The sequence below is a fragment of the Cebidichthys violaceus genome, unplaced genomic scaffold (genome assembly GCF_023349555.1).
Source record: "Cebidichthys violaceus isolate CVI_PGR_0920_01 unplaced genomic scaffold, fCebVio1.0.p SCAF_23, whole genome shotgun sequence".
Taxonomy (NCBI): Eukaryota; Metazoa; Chordata; class Actinopteri; order Perciformes; family Stichaeidae; genus Cebidichthys; species Cebidichthys violaceus.
The window spans coordinates 10003739-10022420 of record NW_027176406.1 but is presented as its reverse complement, the minus strand read 5'-3'; the positions used below and the strand labels follow the sequence as shown (position 1 = coordinate 10022420).

The following is an 18682-nucleotide window of genomic DNA, read 5'->3' as shown; positions in this document are numbered from 1 at the left end:
ATTCAACGCCTTCACCGGTTGCCGACGCCTCTTTATCTGTGGATGTGGAGCAGAACGCAAAGTTCAGGTTTGTTTTTGTTCTCAAGTCAGTCAACAGTGCAGTTCTTGGTTGGCAAAGAGTTTTGAAATCTTCTGTATGAAATGTGTTTTCAAACAGAATGATATTAAGAAACATATCTAAGGACTCAACAGTTTAAATTATGTTAATGATACATCAGATACAGTGCCTTGCATAAGTATTCACCCCCCTTGGACTTTTCTACAATTTGTCATGGTATGACCACAGATTAAAATGTATTTCATTGGGATCTTATGTAATGGACCAACACAAAAAAATAGTCCATTATTGGAAGTGGGGGGAAATATTACATGGTTTCCAAAATGATTTACAAATTTTCAAGTCTTGCCATAGATTCTCAATTGGATTTAGGTCTGGGCTTTGACTGGGCCATTTTAAGACATTAACATGCTTTGATCTAAACCATTCCATTGTAGCTCTGGCTGTATGTTTAGGGTCATTGTCCTGCTGGAAGATGAACCTCCTCCCCAGTCTCAAGTTTTTTGCAGACTGCATCAGATTTTCTTCAAGGATTGCCCTGTATTTGGCTCCATCCATCTTTCCCTCCATTCTGACCAGTTTCCCCGTACCTGCTGAAGAGAAGCATCCCCACAGCATGATGCTACCACCACCATGTTTCACTGTTGGGGTGGTGTGCTCAGGGTGATGGGCAGTGTTGGGTTTCTGCTACACGTAGCATTTTGCATTGAGGCCAAAAAGTACAATTTGTGTCTCATCTGACCAGAGCACCTTCTTCCACGTTTGCTGTGTCTCCCACATTTTTTATGGTTCACTTTCAACAATGGCTTTCTTTTTGCCACTCTTCCATAAAGGTCAGATTTGTGGAGTACACGACTAATAGTTGTCCTGTGGACAGATTCTCCCACCTCAGCTGTGGATCTTTGCAGCTCCTCCAGAATTACCATGGGCCTCTTGGTTGCTCCTCCGATTCATTTTGTCCTTGTCTGGCTTGTCAGTTCAGGTGGACGGCCTTCTCTTGGTAGGTTTGCAGTTGTGCCATATTATTTCCATTTGCTGATGATGGATTTTATGGTGCTCCGTGAGATGTTCAAAGCTTGGGATATTCTTTTATAACCTAACCTTGCTTCATACTTCGCCACAGCTTTATCCCTGAGCTGTTTGGTGAGCTCCTTGGTCTTCATGATGCTGTTTGTTCAGTAATGCTCTCTAACAAACTCTGAGGCCTTCACAGAACAGGTGTATTTATACTGAGGTTACATTGCAGACAGGTGGACCATGGACTATGTACTAATCATGTGAGTTGTGAAGACAATTGGTCGCACCAGATCTTTGTTAGGGGTTTCACAGTAAAGTGGGTGAATACATATGCACTCAACACTTTTCAGATTTTTATTTGTAAATAATTTTGAAATCCATGTAATATTTCCCCCCACTTCCAAATGGACTATTTTGTGTTGGTCCATTACTTAAAATCCCAATGAAATACATTTTAATCTGTGGTTATACCATGACAAAATGTAGAAAAGTCCAAGGGGGGTGAATACTTATGCAAGGCAGTGTGTGTGTGTGTGTGTGTGTGTGTGTGTGTGTGTGTGTGTGTGTGTGTGTGTGTGTGTGTGTGTGTGTGTGTGTGTGTGTGTGTGTGTGTGTGTGTATGTATGTATAGTTCTTTTCAAAGAAATCACATTACAGTAAATTTAATAATTCATTGTACATTTCATGAAATGATTGAATGTGCCTCCAACTGAAATCCTTACAAGGAACATGTTAAAAAAAAAAAAAAAAAAAGAGTGCAATAACAAAATGGTGAATATTTATTGATAAATATATAGAGAGTAAATATGTGGTGCAGTCAATGCAACAAAACCAAAGATCAGGTCTTTATTTTTTATCCCACACTTACTTCTTCACAGTCAAAAATTGGCTGCTACATTACCCACAATGCAACAAGCGGAGAAGAGTGGGCAGATTTTGAACCTAAAAAAAGACATTAATTTAGTCGCCATCGCCGCCTCACACTTCTTACATTTTATGACGTTCATGTGCGATCGACTATTTAAAGTTGCTTTTATACCTTGCAACTTACACTTTAGCACGGATACATGCAGAGGGTGTGTTATTCAGAACAGCATTTTTGACAAGCAAAACAACTGTCATAATATAATCTGCAGACATGTCTGAGATCCAATAAGATAATCTCGTCTTTCACAATCAAGTGATCGTTTGCACAACAAACACTGCTAATCAAACATAGGTGTGAACATATAATCCGTTTAAAAGTCATCTTTTGAAGCCCGACTACTGGAAGAACTGCCTTAGTCCAATAGAGGAATCAAAGTCAAAATGTTTTACAACCGTGAGAAGAAAAAAAAAAAAAAACTATCGGCAGAAATACTTTGCACAATTTCTTAAATGTAATTGGCCCATTTGCTCAGAGAGTTAAATCCCATTAATGTAAAACAATATTGTGTTACCAGTGCTATTTCTATGTAAACTGTAGAGGGTGAACGGACTACAGTAGGACATGCATTTGTGTGAAAAATACTCACATTTTGCTGAATTTGGAACTAGAACATGAATGATGCACAGAAAACACTCTTATTACTCGGAATTTCTAAAATCCTTCCCGAGCAGTTTGTTACATGGTTGGCTGAACTGGTTCTAATTTTTACAAAACTTAACAGCTTTGATATTCCTTGTGAGAAGAAAACGTTGAAAGGCCATGAACATTGCACAAATCAGAATGTTCTACATCGCGGCCATTAGCGTAGCTCTACATGGTCAGACTTTAATAAGCTTTCATTGGTCTAATCTAACTGATCATCAGCTTTTAGTCTCTAACGTGCATCGAGTTCCAGAGACGAGAAACATTCCTCGCTCACAAGGAAGCGATGTTATCTATGTTTAAGATGTTTCCTGTCGGACTCAAAAGATTCAGTGGAACAAAACGTTCAGACGACTCAAAAGGTTAATAGAAAAAAAATGTTTATTTCCCCTATTCACAAAAAATTAAATAAAAAGGGATACATCAGATAACATCCAACCTGCACCACAGTTGAGCAAAAAAAAAAAGAAAAAAAAGGTACTACATCAAATTCAATTGCCAGCCTTGATATCAGATTGAAACAAAGTTATGAATTAGTTTTCCACATTCTTCCCTAAAGGTATATGCACCAAGCACCGACTCTCCTTCAGTCCAACCACAACGTCAACTTTGACATAATCAAATCGTCCGCTATAAAACAACGAAAACAAAAGAATTCTTTAAACAAAAAGAATAAAAAAGGAAAAAAAAAAAACTTTTAAAGTCCAAAAGAATTTGTGCACTGGAGCACAAAAAAATAAAAAAATAAATTAATTAATAAAAACAAAACCGTCATATGAACATAATAAAAAAATAAAAAATAAAATAAAAAAACAACCTGTGGCCAACTCTCATTTAAATTTACTTCTGTATAGAGCTTAGTGTATCGCAACATGGCGGGGAGTAGTGAAGCCTCAACTTTTTAACCAATTATTTGCGGCTGAACTTCACCAGTTGCTGCTCCCAGAGCTGATCTGTGCAGCCTATAATCAGCCTCAAATCTCAAAGCTTGCCTCCCAGTTAAACCTGGATAAGATGCCGTCAGTAGCCGCCCTGTGGGAAGGGCGGGCGGGCGGGGGGGGTTGGACACATCACTCTTTACTTTATAAAATACATAATTATTGATGTGAGCCGATATTCAGGAGGGAACCAATTCTGCTGGTTTCCTTCAGTGACGGCCTTCATTTCAGGAGATTTGCGAAAACAGCAATAAAACTTTAACTAGCAGACAAGTGTTGATACTCAGGCATGACTCAAACTACGCCCCGAAGACATAACTTTATTGTAGCGCTGGTGCAAAAATTACATCTAAGCAGTACTCGAGTACACACCTTTATAGTAAAACAGCAACAGGCAAAAACAGCCATACACACTTCCATTACAAGCGTCCACTATGAACAATGACTAAAAGATAAAGCTGGACAAAAGACCACCACTCTCTCACATAAGCTAACCAGTGTCAGGGGAGAACTATTAGGACTCAGTCAGTGTATTCCCAGGCAAATCCTACACAGTATCAACGGGTGAACATATGGCATCGGCAATCACTAGTTTGATCGAAAGCTGGAAGAAGTACCTTATTAGTCCAGCAGCGAGTTGCAATGCCATTGATAAAGCTCTTATAATAAAGGTAGATCCCTCCAAATTGACCCGTTATAAAATGACTTAAAAAAAAGGGAGCAAGACTCGTTGAAAAAGCATGCAATGATCGTGACCAGGAGACGCCTTGATGGCTCAAGCAGCCATTGTTTAACAAAAACGCTTTGGCGAGAAAGACAGGGACACTCGAACAGACACGGATTCAAAATACTGCAATTAAGATGTCGGCCTCCCCTTGAATCCTATTCAATACATTTTTAGGAGGAGCTACATTATAAAACTAACTATGTTAAGAGGCCTCAAGTCTTACCTAGTCATATTCCCCATTGCTTACCATTATCATCATTACGCTTACTTTAGCAAATCATTAAACAGTCCTAAAATCACTTATCAAAAAAAAAAAAAAAAAAAAAAAAAAAAAAAAACTGTCTCAAGATCAGTATATTACCGTTTGTCTTACATTTGAAATTCTAAATTTCTTACAAAAAGAAAAAGTGCATTTATATCAGTAAGAATCAATTCATTCTTGGTGATGTCTTATCGCTCACATTAAGTTTGTTTCGTAAAGTCTTAAAACGAAGCAGCAGCAGCAAAAAGGATTCTCGACTTGCCTACAGTATTTGAACTCTTGTTGCAGAGAGTTAAGCGGATTCCTGTGTTAATCTACCTAAAGTTGGTCTTCACACACACGCGGCCTCCTTTAAACTAAAAAGGGACACCGATCGGACAATATGCACGACTGGGAGGACAAACGAACCAAGCACCTGACAGCTTCAAATTATGGCAGCCTCCCTATACAGACGACAACAATGTCATAAACAAAGTAAGCAACAAGACAGACATTCACTTAAACATGCGTCACTTAAGAGGTGATCAAATGCCATGCAATAACTTGGTACTGCGGTGGTAAAACCTTAGAGGACGAACCTACTGCAACTTTTTTTTTTTTTTTTGCCTCAAATGAGAGAGAGGGGGGGGAAATAAAAGACACCTATGATTCGAGAGGAATTCAGAAACTGAGGTAAGAGGAAGAAAATTATTTCTGCTAAATGTACATGTAAAGAGAAAGACCCATGTGTGTATGCACACCAAATGGTTTATGCAATTTCGCCGTAAAAGGTGCAAACAATCTGTGCACAATTCCTGCATTGTTACGTAGTAAAAGCGTCTCGTGTGTTTGTGTTTAGCCTCTGCCCTCAGCCCGTTTAAACATGTCTACATGTGCGAGTCTACGGACTTCGTGCATTGTGGTATTTGGGACTGTGGCACCCTATGCTGGTTCAGATAATTCCTTTTTTTTTTTTATATGTACCTATCTGCCACCTCCCCCCCTCCCACCCCTTCCCTCCCAGCCGTCAGCTATCTTAACAGAATAATCAAAATCGAGGACGGGGGGGGCGGTCAAAGCCGACCCTCTTCTTTTTTTTTTGCCCTCACCTAGCTAGGATTCCTGCGGTGCTGTTGGCGAAAGTCACTTTAGAGTGCGTTGGATTTAGTGAGGCGTTTAATCCCAGAGGTATATGTATATCCCCAGTTTACCCTCCCACACCCACCACCCTCCCCTCCCTCAGAGAGACACACAGGGCGCAGGGGGAAAGGAGGCCATCCGCTAAGTGGAGGGTCACAAGGCCAGTCACATCCCTCCAGCTCTGGTTTCTCCCCACAATCTGGGCAGTGCAATGAGTTCCCCAGTTACCCTCCCCTACATTAACCTGGGGACAAGACAAAACAGAGGGAGAACAGATTAAAACGACATCATGGGAGTAAATGTAGAGCTCATATGAATGCTTCACGGGATAAAAAGGTGTGATCGTTGCATGTTTGCTGAACATACCTAACAGGTTTGGTGTCCTGTGTGGACAAGGAGGAGGTTGGGTTAGACACCGTAGCAGGCCGACAGGCGCTCCTTTAACAGAGGAGGGAACTGCTCTGAGAACTGCTGCCAGTTCTCTTCTCCAACCTGGTCCTTGAAGCCATGCAAGATCTTGGGAGAAGAAAACAGAAAACCATCACGGGGGGCTGATTAAACTGTGATGTATGTGAATATTTTGAAAATAGTGGGTTTAAGCAATTGACTGTTTTGGCTCGACTTAAATGAGATTGTGAATTCACTTATGCTGTTCTGAAAAGGGAAAATGTCCCCGTTTTTGTGTTGACAAAAAAAATAAAAAATGCTCTCCACCAACAGCGAGCTCTGCACACACTTCTCAGGCTTAAAAAAAGATATTCCGCACCGTGAAATCAGATTTCGAATGTCTGTTAAGTGATCATCATGGAGTGTGGCGAGCAAGCATTGCACATAGTGGAGGAGCATTTTATTGACAACATTAGTCCATTAACATAAAGGTACGGGTAACGACGGAAGTCTTTTTGATGAGACACTCACCTTATAAAACATGTCTCTCAGGTCTTCCTTGGGGTTGACCCACGAGGCCACGGCGTCACAGAAGAAGATGAAGTCCTGGACAGAGAAGGTTCTCGTTACTAGCATGTTCAGAGCTCAGGACGAAAAAGTCACAGGATCAGAAAAGTTCATTTGGGAACTAAATGTATCACTGCTTTATCAATGAGCTGGGTGTTTCATCATCTCCAGAACAGGCCCTGTAGCCTCAACAGCTTCAGAGTGGATCACCTCACCTGCACCACTCCTGCGGGGTTGACGCCGATCATCACGCAGATTCCCCTGAAGGCCGAGTCCTTCTCCTCGTTATCTCTGATATTCCTCAACGATGTGCACCTGGGAAGGACGAGACAAAAGCGGAACACATTAATTCAGTAGTTTGGTTGCTCGGGGCCTTTATGATCGGATTAAATTATGTTTTTTTCCGATCACGTCCTCTTTCCTAAACTGTATATTTCTTAATAAAAGGATGATAACCTCACCACGGTCGAATGAATTGCTGCAGCTGTGGAGCAACTTCTTGGGGGCAGACGTAACCCAGTCGGCCAATCGTAATGGCTGCGCACAGGGAGACACAAGAAAAACAATTCACCTCAACTCCCCCAGACACTCCCATCTTTAAAGCCCATGTTCCAACTTGTGCAGAGTATGCGCGACCGTTTGTGCACCTGTGTTTTCCAGCAAAGTCTTGGGTGTGTTGGGTCGATTGATGATCTCCACCAGGTGTGGCAGAACCATGCCCACATAGGGCTGCATCTCTGCACCTAGACAAACACCAAGAACACAGTTCAAATAGATTTGACACTTGCACAACAGGCTTCCTGAGATGGGGGGGGGGGTTTGGTTTAATGATTGCTGTTCCAGAATGAGCAACATTCTGTTCCAGAATGAGCAACGTTCTGTTCTTTCGCTGTGAGGATACATTTACCTGTTTGACAGGATGTATGTAATAATTACGACAACTGCCACATCGTTATCAAGTTGAGGCAAAGACATACTGACACTTGTGCCTGTCAGGATGTCAATGTGTCACTGGGCTGACTAGACACAAGGTTCACACAATATATCAATATTGTGATATCAGACTAGATATTGACTTAGATTTTGGATATTGCAATATTTCATAAATGGCATAAGTGTTGTCTTTTCCTGGTTTTAAAGGTTGCATTACAGTTTAGTGATGTGATATAATGTACTGAACTTACCAGACTGTTGTAGGTGTTTACATTACTGATAATTATCAAAAATCTCAAACTTAGGAATAGTCACCCCGACAAGTCTGTCAAAAATATAGGGTTATTTGATTTCCCCAATCCTGCCCCGCCCTATGTGCCAGCATAGTGAGGTTTGCACAGAACTGCAGACGTGTGTAAACCTGCAGACTCCAGACGGCAAACAACTCAACTGTGCCACCTAGCGCAGCGCGAGTATCTGGATCAGAAAATATAGGAACAAAATGTATCATTGTGTGTCAATGAGCTGGATGTTTCATCATATCCAGATACTGAGCACTTGTTTTCAGGGAAACAAACCAAAAACGCAGCGACAGTAAGCGCGACCTGCTTTCTCACCCATTTGCATGGAGATCTCTCCGATGGCCCAGGTGGCGTTGTTGCACACCGAGATAAACTCTGGGTTCAGGTTGAGCCCCAGGATGGGCATGAACTCAGCTGGGAGGGAGGACACACACACACACACACACACACACACACACACACACACAGGTTACAATACAGACAGAATGACATCCAATCACTGACGCACATGCAGTTCTTTTATAACCTCGCAGACTCTCACTAAAGACTTGGGACAATCTATGGCTACAGCAGGTATCGCACAATCGGTGCTCTGTGCACACTCACCAATGCAGGGCTTCACATGGAGGAAGCACGCCTTGGTTAGATCACCCAGCAGAGCGAAGGAGCTTTGCCTCACCTCGGGCATAGTATCCTGCAACGCAAACCAGACCCCTTAGTGTTGTAAATACGTCTAAATTCAAATGAAACGGCATACGTATGGTTCCGTTTTTATCCCATCTATAAAAAGAAACTGCACTCATACCTGCATGCATTGGAAAAGCAGAGTCATGATGTTTGAGCGGGCCACCAGCTGTTCCACATGAGCCCCCAAACCCTCCGCCAGGCCGCTCAGCAGATCCAAGGCAACGATCATGAAGTCCTTGTCAGGAGCCTCATACTGGTCTGGATGCTGGTTGTACATCTGAACGGACGGGGCAGAGAACTTTTATCTTCTGCTCAGCTGAAAATTGATCACCGAATACACAACACATGTCTTTTGTGTTTGTGTTTGTGTGTGTGTGTGTGTGTGTGTGTGTGTGTGTGTGTGTGTGTGTGTGTGTGTGTGTGTGTGTGTGCTCACCATAGCCTGAGCTAGCGTCTTCTGGACTAGAGTGACACAGCGCTGATAGACGGGCTCACAGTAAGGCAGAAAGCCACTCTGCAGGGCGGTAGCTACCGATGACAGACACTGGGGAAAACAAAGATGACTATAGTTACACATGGGCAACATGTGTGGCTGGGATGTTTCCCCAATTTTAAAGCTCAGACATAATCTAAACCCAATGTGAGTCAGGAAAATGTGACTGAATAAAAATCACCGATGGTCAAATCAAACATACAAGAACACAGGAGAGAGTGTGACTGCATCAGATAATAAAACTGAAGCAAAGCTTCATCTTTCCTCTTATTTTTATGTGTCAAAAAGACACAACTATAATAAAAGTATGCGTTTAACACCATTTAAAAAGAGTGATAAATACCACTATAGAGCCAGTTTAGCACACAGCATCTTGACAAATCTGGATCAGAAAATATAGGAACATTATGTATCATTGTAAATCAATGAGCTGGGGTTTTCATCATGTCCAGATGCAAGACGGACTCAAAAGTCCAACTCCATGTTAAAGACAAACTCCCCCAAGAGATGTTTGAGAAATAATTAGATTCCCAATGTTTCGAGTGTCACTTCAGTGATTTCTTTAAATCACTTAAAACAACTTCTCACCTCTAGAAGCGGGAAGAGATCCTTGTCTTCGTCTTTCAGCTCGTTCCACTTGGCAATGAGGGGGGGCATCAACTTCTCAATGTACTCCTAAAAAACAATATCAATAAATTCCTTTAAATCCAATGAAGTGCAATTCTATTAGCAGCGGTTCAACTATCAAACCTATTTATAGGTTATTTATATTTATTTTATAAGTGATCTGGTCTAAAGCATGATCTCGCAGGTCTATATATTTCACTCACAGGCTGATTGAGGTGGTGGCCCACTGAGTCCGCTAGGGTTCCTATGGCATCGTAGAGAATGAGGAGATTCTTGTGCTGGTACTTCCCAAAGGCAAACACCAGCGTGTCCAGGATGAAGCTCAGGTAGGGCACCAGCTCTGTGCACGCCTCCTCCTCCAGGGTGGCAAACGCACTGACAGAAAAACCAAGATGGAGGGACGAGTCAATATTTATATCCAGTGATGTAGTTCTGCCAGACTACGGTCGATACATGAACCGATGTGCTCACCTGCACGCAGCCTCTTGCACCCTCTTGTTGCCGTCCAGGATGCGTTTAAGAAGCTCCGTCATAAGGGGTTTGAGGTAGGAGTCGGGGGGCTGAGAGACCACCCAGTGTGCATAGCGACTCAGGGTCCAGCAGGCAATGGAGCGCACCAGGGCCTTTTTGTCACATAGACACTGGATGAGGTGGGGAATCAGCTCGGGCAGGTAGGGCACCATGCCCTGCATGCAGCCTGAGGCATGGAGAGAGGAGAGAACGACAACAAGGAGAAAGACAAGTTAAAAAAAAAAAGAAAAAAGATAATCACAGATTTACACGTGTTAAAAAGACAACTATGATAAAAGTAAGTGCAAAAAAAAAAAAGGGCTACAAATACCACTACTGAGCAACAGCCTTGACAAAACTGGATCAGAAAATATAGGAACAAAAGGTATCATTGTAAATCAATGAGCTGGGTGTTTCATCATTTCCAGATGCAAGACTGACTTAAAAGTCCAACTACATATTGAAGATACTCAGCCTGTGGATACGCCTGCTGCTCGTCCAAATTATATTTTTTTTAAAAATTAAGGCTCACGTTGTTTTATTAAAATGTCACTTCAATGTTTAACATGGAACACAATCAACAAAAATCACCCAGAAACAAAAATACAAGTCAAGACATTTACAACAGGGACTGAACACAGCTAACTTGTGGGATGTCAGATAACAAAATCAGTGGTTTGTGAGAGACATCTAGTCCGGTCAGTCTCACCCTCAGCTATGGCCCCCAGAACCAGGATGCCAGACTCCTTGATGACCCAGTCGGGGTGGAAGAGCAGGCCTTTCAAGAGCGGCAGGAGGTGGGGCAACAGGTCGTCGCGGAACACGTTTGCGAGCACGTCCAGTGCTGCGGCGGAACACTTCCCTACATCGTAAAAGAAAGAGTCCAGTCATTCCTAAACCCCCGACCTGATAATTAACGCACAGCCTGCAGGAAAGAGGCCCTTGTAACATTTTGCCCATCTTGCATCACCAGAATGCTCCTATTCCACATCTCCTCTGTAAGAGCATTTCTCGATCACTTACGAAGGTTCCAGTCCGACAGCGTGTCGTCGTCGTCATCGTCGTCGTCGTCGTTGTCCTCGCCCTCCTCGTCCTCGCCTCCTTCGTGCTGCAGGGTGACGGTGCGCGACTTGTGGAAACGGGGCTTGATGTCCTGATCACTGTCTGGTACCGCCTCGTCCTCCTCTACGTCCCCCTGGACAAAACACACACACAGGAGTTTTACTTCAGCCACATCATCACGGGTTCTTTATGAGACACACTTTTAAAGACAGTTCTCATTGATCTTGATGGTTTGGACTTGTGCTCAGAGAAACTAGACAAAGTTATCATTACTTTATATCATGGCGTAGATTTTGCCACCGGTGTTCAGTAAGTGTCCACCACTTCCAATAAGTTCGGTAACAAAATGTAAACAAATGTCGCCACACAAAGTTGTCTGAACATTGTTTGCCCCTCTAACCAGGTCAACCTGTGATTACCAGTACTAACTAAATAGGCTGAGGGCCGGGATCAGAAAACCACCTAGTGCTTGAAATGCATATTACACAACTCTAATAGATGAATCCTACACAGAGTCTTGACAAATCTGGATCAGAAAATATAGGAACATTATGTATCATCGTAAATCAATGAGCTGGGGTTTTCATCATGTCCAGATGCAAGACGGACCTAAACGTCAGACTCCGTGTTGAAGATGTTCTCATTAAATTAACATGATTATCGAAAGACACCAATTCATAACACAAACGGTATATTTTCTGTATGAAAACAAAGAGAGCTCACCTTTAATAGAATGATGTCTATTTCTGAATACTTCATCCCATTTACCAAGATAGGTGTCAGTCTACATCAAGGGGGGAGAAGGAGGAGACTGGCTTGGTTAAAACAGCCGACAAACCTCAAGTACAAGTTGATTTTTAATGGCGACAACCACAGCTTTCACAGTATAAAAACAGGTTGGAATACAATGTATTATAACACAGAACACACATTTCACCATCAGTAGTTAATATGCTACTCACTGCACCAGGTGTCCAGACAGCATCTCCTTACAGATGGGCTGCTCTGCTAAAGTCAGCCAGAACTCGCAGGCCTCCAGGGCCACGTTCTCATCAGGGTCCTGGGTTCTCTGTAGCATGTACTGCAGGAGAGGAGCAAAGTACGCAAAGTTTCAGATTGGCAACATCCCAAAAAAAAATGAATAGAGTTTGAGGGTGTGCAACATCATAGCACAGAGCCGTGAAAGAAATCTGGATCAGAAAATATAGGAACATTATGTATCATTGTAAATCAATGAGCTGGGTTTTTCATCATGTCCAGATGCAAGAAATAAAAACGTGGTCTACATGTTCTCCCACATCTAACTACGTTCAGGTGGTCTCACAGGTGGTCCACAGATGTCCAACACTTACCTGGATGATGCTGTGCATGTGGGGGATGAGGCGGTCTATGCGGACCTCCAGCAGCATGACCAGAGCTCGGCACACGTTCTTCCGAACCTCAGAGTCCTCATCTGCTGCCAGCGCAAACAAGCTCTAGATGGACAGAGAGGAGACTTTTATTTCCACAAATGCAAAAACCGTGTTTTCAGTCAACAGATCGTTTTTCTGATTATGATAAAAGCATGCGTTTAACACTCCCAGGTGTGAGCTGACAATTTTAAAAGAGCGATGAATACCACTAGCTAGCACAGAGTCTTGACAAATCTGGATCAGAAAATATAGGAACATTATGTATCATTGTAAATCAATGAGCTGGGTTTTTCATCATGTCCAGATGCAAGACGGACTTAAAAGTCCAGCTCCATGTTAAAGATAAACTCTCCCAAGGGATGTTTGAGAAATGATTAGATTCCCAAATGCTTCAAGTGTCACTTAAATTTTTTTAAAATACAAAACAAAAAAATGATAAAAAAACATAATTTCACACTGAAAAGACTGGTCTGCTATTGAAATAATAATACAGTCCAATTCCCCTCACTATACACAACACACAGCTCACCTCTATGAAGGTGTCGATGTTGTCCATCAGGGCCTGGGCTCTGCCGATGATGAACTGGTTCACACAGGCGATGGCATGGGACCTGCAGCGAATACAACATGTTAACAGTGGAGTCACAGAGATGGAACAGTGTGCTATAATGCAGAATGTTTAAATACACCAACGGCAACGTCTGGCGTTGTGCCACCTTGTTTCGTTAAAACTTATTTCTTTTGACAGATTGGCAACACTGAGGCACCAAGAGAGAAATGCATTTCTAATTTAATCCCATTAACTCTCAAGTCAAACGTCAGAGTGACAGGAAGCTCACATTATCTGGATCAGACAGTATGAATACAAAACGCCTTCACAGTCAGTCAGATGTTATTCTGCATCACGCCCAGATGATAATGACAACCAATCAGAATGAGTCTCTTCTCTCTCTCCCGTACCTAATCTTGGGGCTGCAGTGCTTGAAGAACTGGAGGAATTTTGGTATCATAATGTTGAGAGGTCTGTTCAGAGCGTCGCTGTCCAGCAGCTCCGACGAATCCTCACAGATCTTCTGCAGTGCTCCAAATGAGCCCTGAGACACGGACATACACAGAGAGGCTGTCAAATCAAACGCAAACATACAAGAACACAGAGGAGAGAGTGAGACTGCATCAGAGGGTTAAACTGGTACTGAGTGCATTCAACAGAGTTCACTTTTTCGGCTGATTTTTAATTTCCACAAATGCAAAACAGTTTTCCGTCAATAGATCGTTCTTATTTTTTTTTTACGCGTCAAAAAGATGCAACTATGATAAAAAGTATGCGTTTATGACTCCGAAGTGTGAGCCGACAATTTAAAAAGATCGATAAATACCATTATAGAGCCACAGTCTAGCACACAGCATCATGACAAATCTGGATCAGAAAATATAGGAACATTATGTATCATTGTAAATCAATGAGCTGGGGTTTTCATCATGTCCAGATGCAAGACGGACTCAAAAGTCCAACTCCATGTTGAAGATAAACTCCCCCAAGAGATGTTTGAGAAATGATTAGATTCCCAATGTTTCGAGTGTCACTTAAAATGTTTTGATCCCTGCCATTACATGTAAATATGTTTTTAATAAAAAGAAATTATTTGGATGTCTGCCATTTCTTTCAAAGGATCTGCACACTCCTCGCCTCAAGGATGCATGTACGAACAATGCTAGACTGACACCTCCCTCACTCTCCCGCTGGGTGGGGCACATGGAACGTCTATCTTGTTGTGATGTTTGGTGGCTTTAAGTAATTCCGAGTATTAAAAAAAACAAGGGCAGAGCGGGGTGAGTGCAGACCTCGCAGGTGTTGTAGTCCTCAGAGTTGAGCAAGTTGCAGAGCTGGGGCAGCAGCTCAGGCCATGTTTGTAGTTCTCCCTTGGAGGAAATGGTCGTGATCAGGATGCCTAAAGGAGCCGGGAGAGACACCGAACGTCAGGCGGTGATCCATTATTACCGGGAGCGGCCGCAAAGGCAACCGCTCTGGATCAGACAGTATGAATACAAAAACCTTCACAGGCAATCAGGTGTTTTTAAATGTTTTATGCATCATCTCCGGAGGTGGGTACGGACCGGGTGCATTAGGTACGACGGCCACAAAAACACACAAAACTCACCGATGGTGGCTCGAATGAGCGGCGAGGGGTCACCGATGTTGTTGAGACACTCCTGCTTGATGAAGTCCGCAACGGTCGGGGGGAAGTTCTGGTAGTGGGCCTTGACATTGTTCTTCAGTATCAGACCGCTCAGAGAGCGAGTCGGCTCGTCTGAGGAGAGGAAGTGAACAGAAGGAAGGTACGACCAAGTTAGGAGAGAAACAGAGGCCACAGATAACGTCTGTGTATTAGGAACATGGTTATGACATATACTGGATTTTACCATTTTTTTACCGGTCCAGGTACCAGTCCTACCTGAAGTGTAAACCCTTCACTGCTAACTAACTATAACCAAAGACAATCATGTAATGTAATCTACTGGTTTGTGCCATTTTCATTATATTGTTCTCTAAGGTTTATTAAGTAGAAGTGTAAAGTACATCATGTTTGGCTCTGCTCAAATCTTCATCTTCTAAATAAACTAAATCAGGTGGTCCTTCATGTAGGATTCATATATTTCATTTGTGTAATATGAATTTCAGTCTTGACAAATCTGGATCAGAAAATATAGGAACATTATCTATCATCGTAAATCAATGAGCTGGGTTTTTCATCATGTCCAGACGCTGTGACATACAGTTCATTCAGCTGTCTAAGTGTACGGGGAGTGTGAGAGGAACTTTAATCATTGTGGATTGTGGATGGGTGACCGCGGCTAAGTGGAGAGCAGGGCCGCCTTTCAATCAGAGGGTCGGCGGTTCGATCCCCGGCTCCAGCTAGTCTCATGTGTCAATGTGTCCTTAGCTGTGTCTACGGTATATAGATACTGAATTGTAAGTCACTTTGGTCGTCTGCTAAATGATCGTAATGTAATGGATTCATGGAGTGAGTGCGTTATGAACGGCTGAAAGAGGAGAAACACATCTGGCGACTCACCTTCGGTTTTGAGTCGCGTGAGAACAAAGATGAGATAGTTGTTGAAGTCGGGGAATTGGTTGAGTTGTTCAAGTTTCTAGCGTGACAGTTAAGGACCATTTCACTGGTCTAATTGTAAATGTATATAAAAGAATGACAGAGGTCCACATGGAATCATCAGTGTATTAAACATCACCAATATTTATGGCTGGCTCACCCAAATAGAATTTACATCAACGAATAATATCTTTGTAGTTTGTTAATACAATGTGTGCATAAATGCAGCTATATGCGTCAAGAGATTTGAATGTCTGCCATAAAAAGGGGTTTCTCTGCAATTGAACAAGTGGAAACATTGTTTCCACTTGTTCCCAGGCTTTGCAGCTGACGCAAGTGTCAGATATCGGAGATTGAACAACTGGCCACCCCCTCCACTCTGGACTAGTACAGTAAAAATCTGTAAAATGTGGAGAGCACTCCAACTTGATAGCATGGCGGAAGTAGCGATACATTTAGCGTGGTACAGATTAAAATCTGCTAAAAAATGATTAAAATGCACTAGCATTAAAATCATGCATCACATTAGTCAAACAAGAGTAATTAGCACTAGCTTCCCTACGCACACCCTCAGATTGTACTGTAGTAGGATACTTGTTGGACTGCTCTCTGTGTGACTGTGTTGGGCGACTGCGAGTCTTTGAGCAGTTGGAGGACCTGCTGAAGTCCCTGCTCATCTGGCTGCCACTCCATCCTGAAAAACATAATTTAATACACACATTAACGTAGTTATATGCACGTTTTACAGTGCACCCCTACATAGATCACTATGTAGAACTAAGGACAAATAGGTAAGCGGGTGGTTTCTGGATCAGACAGTATGAATACAAACACCATCAGTGGCAGTCAGATGTTTTTTTGGATGCATCACCTCCAAAGTCCACACGCACAGCTATTTTTAGGAAAGCAATGTAAAAGGAAACAACCTAGAGAGCTTTGTATGAAGCTCCTTTCAATGCAGTTAAGTCTGCCTACACTGCAACTATTCCTAATGCAAAAACACTTTTTAAACTCATCTGCAGAACTTCTCTACTACCTGACTTTATACCCAAAAAAATGCATTTTAATAATCTGAAATGTCAAATATTTGCAGAAGGATACTTTTACTTAAATCAGCCAATGTACCAAATAGTCGAAGAGGAAAAGGAAATAAGCCTTCGGGTGCATGCAGGGGGATGAAAGTGCACATGGTGCGGGTCGAAGGCGGCCATGGGCCCTCAAGAGTTAGGTAACGTTAAGGGGTATTTAGAGATAAGATAACCGCTGCAGTGGTTGGCCTTCGCAGCCAACACCTAAACATTATAATTGGAAATCGGCTTGTGGAACAACAACAACTAAAAAAAACGAGGACATGAAGAGAACATGACCCGTTAAAATCTCTGTGACCCGGTTTATCCGCTCCACGTTAATCCGACCCCCACCCGGTCCGCAGGTCTAATTTACACAAACACTTTTGTAGCGAAATATCCCTCGTTTAAAATCTCAAACAGCGTGTTTGTACTGCGCGTGGGGCCCGAAAACTCGTGATTTATTCCGAGAGGGTCGTGCTCATTGTGGTCGGTCAGAGTGCGAGGAAAAGTTGTCACGGATTAAGTTATAGCGATGTTAACGGGGCCTCCATGTCCGGCTCCTCGCTATCGTTAAGCGGCCCGTGCGGTTTATGCATCAATTACATTTAACTAGATTTGTTAGTTCACTTTCATTATAACGTCCGTGGACGATTTACCTCATCGGTTGGTTGATTATCATTTGAGATGCCTTTACACACGTTATGCCGGTGCTATTAAAGTTGCCCTTCTTTGCTCGGGGCCTGGTCGACACGGCAACTCCAGGCTGGAGATGGTCACAATGTGCCCGGCATGAAAATAGGCAAATACCGCCATCTAACTATCAAAACACCGCCTTGTACCAACTCATCGTTTAGGAATAAACTAATATCTGAACAGTCACGTAAGGTGTCGCGGTTAACACGTCGTTAGCAGCCAGTTATGGCTCTAAACTTGATGAACACGTTTCGCAAACAGGCGTTAGCCGCTAAGCCGTTTGAAGCTATTTCTGGCTGACAATGCTAATGCTAAAGCTACTAGCTAGGCTAATGCTATGTAACGGACACTTGACCTGAAATTCGCTTAATCAGAATACCTTACCCGCTGAGGCGGTCTGATCGATGTAAAATATGTCTAAAATGTTCAGTTAAAGTACAACGTATATACAACTATACATACAATATTGACTTGAAAGTTGAATTATCGTACTGGGCCGCTCTCCACCCGTGTGCCTCGTAGCGGTTCTTCTTGTTCAAATGAGCACGCCGATTGAAGTTGACCTATGACGGCTTCCGTCCAGTACACATTTCGCTAACTACGCGAGATTACAGAGGAACTTTGCTCTTTTTAAAAATAATGGTTAATTATTAAGCACAGAAAAGAACACACAAAGGCCTACAAACAACCAAATACATAAGAATGGTACGGATTGAATTGCATTACAGTGAATTTATATACTTATAATTCATATAAGTATCTACAGGATGTGGGTGTGGTTTGTTTTTATCATATTATTGATCAGTTGCAACTCATCAAATCAAAGTGAATATGATAAATGTCTTCAACTGTTGTCATTTCAGTTTAAATGAAATGCGTACTACATTTTATAAATGTAGTTATTAGCTTACGATGTTTAAATTATCACGTCCTTTAGTTCTGGGCAGGATGCACATCACATATTTAATAAGAATGCAGCTTATAAAGTCAACACTTCAACAATGTTCTTGTAAATAATTCAGTATTTGAGAAAAAAATATTTTTACAATCAACACTTGAAATGACGAAGACAAATGACAAGGTAGTACAAAATGTAAACCATGTAGGTGTTTCCTTTTTACCTATTTACATAAGATTT

General features: G+C 42.2%; 1 protein-coding gene and 1 non-coding gene across 2 annotated transcripts; both read right to left on the bottom strand.

Moving 5' to 3' along the window:
- Window positions 1-3008: 3008 nt before the first annotated feature.
- Window positions 3009-18078, bottom strand: LOC137878234 (transportin-2-like). The gene is made up of 25 exons (XM_068718448.1): window positions 18007-18078; window positions 16376-16475; window positions 15746-15821; window positions 14831-14980; window positions 14514-14620; window positions 13632-13765; window positions 13201-13282; window positions 12612-12734; window positions 12222-12340; window positions 11983-12043; window positions 11221-11392; window positions 10907-11059; window positions 10159-10384; window positions 9891-10062; window positions 9649-9735; window positions 9004-9111; window positions 8686-8844; window positions 8487-8574; window positions 8196-8294; window positions 7293-7388; window positions 7107-7182; window positions 6861-6960; window positions 6610-6684; window positions 6058-6207; window positions 3009-5935 (listed from the first exon to the last, which is right to left on the bottom strand). The coding sequence occupies exons 2-24, from the start codon at window positions 16472-16474 to the stop codon at window positions 6100-6102; spliced, it is 2670 nt and encodes an 889-aa protein (XP_068574549.1). The 5' UTR covers window position 16475; window positions 18007-18078; the 3' UTR covers window positions 3009-5935; window positions 6058-6099.
- Window positions 16588-16658, bottom strand: LOC137878781 (small nucleolar RNA SNORD41). Its single transcript, XR_011103643.1, has one exon. It is a non-coding gene; the product is annotated as a small nucleolar RNA SNORD41 (small nucleolar RNA).
- Window positions 18079-18682: the final 604 nt, after the last annotated feature.

Coding starts and splice junctions, on each gene's coding strand:
- LOC137878234 (XM_068718448.1), bottom strand. CDS start 16,474: ATGGAGTGGCAGCCAGATGAGCAGGGACTTCAGCAGGTCCTCCAACTG. Junction 12,341..12,611: donor ACATGCACAGCATCATCCAG/GTAAGTGTTGGA, acceptor CCTCTCCTGCAG/TACATGCTACAGAGAACCCA. Junction 11,060..11,220: donor GCTGTCGGACTGGAACCTTC/GTAAGTGATCGA, acceptor TTTACGATGTAG/GGAAGTGTTCCGCCGCAGCA.